This window comes from Octopus bimaculoides, chromosome 11 (assembly GCF_046866305.1).
Source record: "Octopus bimaculoides isolate indiv1 chromosome 11, ASM4686630v1, whole genome shotgun sequence".
Lineage (NCBI taxonomy): Eukaryota > Metazoa > Mollusca > Cephalopoda > Octopoda > Octopodidae > Octopus > Octopus bimaculoides.
In genome coordinates this window covers 32,462,518-32,466,656 of record NC_142938.1, presented here as the reverse complement: position 1 = coordinate 32,466,656, position 4,139 = coordinate 32,462,518, and the positions used below count along the sequence as shown (strand labels likewise).

Genomic DNA, 4,139 nt, shown 5'->3' with positions numbered 1-4,139 from the left:
AGGTGTTACGCAGTGGGGCTGAACCCTGAATGGTCGGGAAACAGGCTTCTTACCACACAGCTACGTCTACATGTCCAATCTCTTTACCTAGGTGCAATGTTTTCATACAATTTCTATTTATTCAGTCTCCTTCACAAGACATGGGTTGACCAAAAGCTATGGTAAAAGATATTTACCCAGGATGCCATGTATAAATGTGATGTGATGCATGTGTGTATATGTGTGTGTTTTATATATGTGCATGCATGTGTATGCCTGTGAGTTTTATATATCATAATTATTTAAGCCTGTTTTTCCATGCTTGCATGGGTATGACAAATCTCTAGCAGAGAGTCTTACTACCTGTTGTGGTCCCTTCTTATCTCCTTTGTGAGACCCACTGTCCTAAACTGAACTTTCATAACTTCTCACGTCTTTCTGGGTCTTTTTTCACAAGTTATTTCCATCTGGATCTTGTCCCCTATTTACTCATTCTTCTTCCTTGCATACAACATCTAATTTCTTTTATATTCAGTTTTCTCTTAGTTCATTTGTGATCAGTCATTCAAACCTACATAACACATGCAGTTCTCATTTCTTTCCTTCTTCTAACATCATCCCCATGTTTCAGTCACCATGCATCATACTATCTGTTGTTTACAGTGGAGATAAATTTCCCCTAGACCTTTTCTACTGTCAAGCTTTGTAATTTAAACTATCAACTACTTTTAGGACACCCTCTAAGGTTTAAAAAGATTTTATTTCAAGAGTGTTGTTATCGCTGACTACTTCTGTCTATCTACTACATTTGAAGTTTTCCACTATCATCCTACTTCTGCTTCCATTCCATCTCTTGTACCTGCATACTTCACATTGGGTCCATTATATGGAATTCCTAGCTATTTATTTTCTGCATAGTGTCCAGAAAGCAGTAGAGTCCTGGATTCTTTCCTATCAATTAACACTTTTGTAGTGTGCAAAACTGAACTGATTGAAACATGTGATGAATTGGATAAAGGGGTGCCAAGTGACCCTAGCTGAAAGAACCTACGAAGGAAGAGGACCAAACAAGAAAGAATGATTGTTATTGGAACATTTGGATCAGGCTGACATAAAGCTAAATAACCTCACCAATTTAGATCATGCTTCTTTTGGTTAAATGAACACATGATCAGGAAATGCAGGGGAGATCAAATAGCGGATTAAACCAAACTGATGACCTAACTTGTATTTTTTATCGACTCGTGAAGGATAACAGCAAAGTCAACCATGGTGGGATTTGAACTCAGAACTTAAAGGGAGGAAACTCCGTACAGTAAAGTATTTTGATTATGTACACTCACCAAATATTTGTCATTCACAATAAAAATATATCGATGTCAGTAGCAGATTGATAGTTGAAACAGACTATACCACTACTACTACTGCTACTGCTACTACTGCTATTACTACTACTATTTTAGCACAGAGAATGATCAATTGAGCTTTTGCATGGTTGTACAAGCAAATCTCCCTTCTGTCATACTCTACAGTTTTAAAAATGAACAAATTGGATAAGATAGTTCTGCATATACAAAATGACTGGATGATCACAGTTAGATCCCCTTTGATCATACGAAAACTGGAACAGGACTGACCTGTGAGGAGAGGGGCACACATTAACCTTTATGGATAGAATTAGTATAAAGGAACTTTATATAAAACCTTAGAGTTGTGCATCAGTGTGTGGACTGGACATCAATTTACTTACAAAATTCTAAATAAAAAAAAAATAACGAAGAAAATATTTATTTCTTACATAGCGCAATCTGCGTTTATGTTCTTGCTTCTCTTCCATTGCAGTTTCATCCTATATATAGCTAACTCTATAAATCTGGTCGATCAAGGTGAATAAGGCTTGCACAATAGTTTAACCCAGACACCACCAATACTTCAGCTTCGATCAGAAAGATGGAATGGTTAAAACGTCCGTAGTTAGTAACTAGATATCAGTCAGGTGTGACAGAAAGACGGTCACCTAAATATAGTAGTAGTAACAAGAAATAATATATACTAATCATCTATCATAGCCTTCCAAACGATCGATAAATTCGCACTTTTTAGTAATTATCTGCCATCATACATATTTCATCTAAACGTACATGAAAAAAAACTTTATTTATAACTTTAAAAAAATATTTTTGATGAAATTGAAAAAAAGAGTAAAAATTATGAAAGGGCAACTGAAATAAAAGAGTAAAAATTACGAAGACGAATTAAATTTAAAGTATATTATCGCAATAGGCTTTTACACATTCATCCAATTTTTATATAAAATATATTTGGTTAATATATAGATCCGCACCCGGTGGAAAAATTGAAAAAGAAATAGTGTAGTAGTTGAAGTGCACCGTATATTTTAGAGTAAATAAAAAAAATAAAGGAAGAAAGTGTTACGTAATAGTAAAAACATAACCAGTGAAAGTGGTGGTAGTGGGGAAATTAATAAATTATGTAGTCGAGTCTGTTGGAGTGTACATTATGCAGCAGCCCGGATTCCATAGTATATCCAGGTCTACGTTTAGCGCCAAACCTCTTCGCAACCAATTGAATCACTGAGAGGTCAACACTCAGCTGCTGCTGTTGTTGTTAAGTCGAGTGCCTCCTACCACATCAGTTCTTCCCTACTCATACCGACACCATTACTCTGTAGTTGTACTTACAGTATCCCTACTAACTCCTCCTGTTCCTCTCACTGCGGTAGTCGTCACCGACCACCAGTTTCTGTGTTAATTGCCAGTCAGTCAGTTGCCGTTATCTTTAGTAGTCGTCTTGTTGTTCACTCGATTATAGACAACTGTTCTCTACGTACACTGCAAACCCCGCTGGGTCAACCACCAACGGACAAACCGTTCATTTTCGCGTGTTGTGAAAAAAAAAACAACCTAACCTAAACCAGGATATTTGGATATATACAGTGTAGATTTTAAATTAAATACTTGCACGCATACGTACGCTCATACAATATAAATTCACAAATATATATTTTTTTAAAATCCCACCCAATATACATATATGTATATGATATTTACACATACATATATATCCCAAACTAGAGAGATTCAAGACTAATCTGTCTTCTCTCATTCATTCTATCTTGAAAAAAAAAATTGTTACTGTGAAGGATTGCTGAAAGTGCTACTAATTTGGCCTTCAGACAAAAAACTACGTATTGATTTACGATCTGACCGTAAAATTTCATTTGTGCAGCACACACAAATATAAAGAAACGAGCCATGGCTGACGAAGGCATTAATAACATGACCCAGCCGGATTCAGTTGGCAACCTCCTCGGAGATAGCCATTTAGGCAATTTGGATAATTACAGTTCTAGTGCTTTCCAGTCGGAACCTCTGCAGCCTCAACCGTCAGCACCTCATCAGATGATGTCTTCTGGATCGATTTCTTCGTCTAATCCTCTGGATGATGACTTCGGTTTTGATTCGCACATCACCTCAAGCAACACGGTTAACCCAAGTTCGAATACCACCAGCAGCGGCAGCAACAATTCGGCTCAGTCATCTTCATCCTATACCCCGGGTGAGCTAATTTCTAATACTTATAACCCTGTTGATCATGACAGTAACTATAATGCTAGTCGTGTTCAAATCGCTACCCATGACACTGGAGAAAATTTTAATCTTGACAATAGTAATTATGGAATGTCTGATTCTTCACCACCACCACCTTTATCACAATACCAGCAGCACCATCTAAATGAGCCATCGTCTAAAGTCGATGAAGTTGACAGTGGAGATTCTGACAGCGACGATTATGAGAAATATGACCATGATAGTCTTGTTAGAGGTCAGACTGTGCTTACATCGAAACACAGTGAGGACCAACAACACAGTCAAGACGAGTACGATGATGAAGATGACGATGGAGAAAGTTCCCTCATCGAATATAATGATATTGAAGATGATGAAGTAGATGTGGTTAAAGATAACGATTTTGTTTACTCGACTTCTGCCGTGGCTGATTCAGCCAACGCGGTTGATAAATTTCCAGATAACGTCCAAGCACCACAACTTTCCCCTTTAGATTCTTCATTGTCACCTCAAACATCACCAACCCACCAGGCACCCTTCCATTCCGAAATTCCCTCCTTTGGTTCTTCT

General features: G+C 37.4%; 1 protein-coding gene across 6 annotated transcripts in view; it reads left to right on the top strand.

The window, feature by feature from the left end:
- Positions 1-2,737: 2,737 nt before the first annotated feature.
- Positions 2,738-4,139, top strand: part of LOC106868368 (uncharacterized) — a 234,091-nt gene continuing 232,689 nt past the window's right edge. For all 6 annotated transcript variants that reach the window (XM_089359774.1, XM_089359772.1, XM_089359770.1 and 3 more), the window contains exon 1: positions 2,738-4,139. This exon is cut by the window's right edge and continues 613 nt beyond it. In XM_089359774.1, the coding sequence (XP_089215900.1) occupies positions 3,255-4,139 (885 nt within the window). In that variant the 5' untranslated portion in view covers positions 2,738-3,254.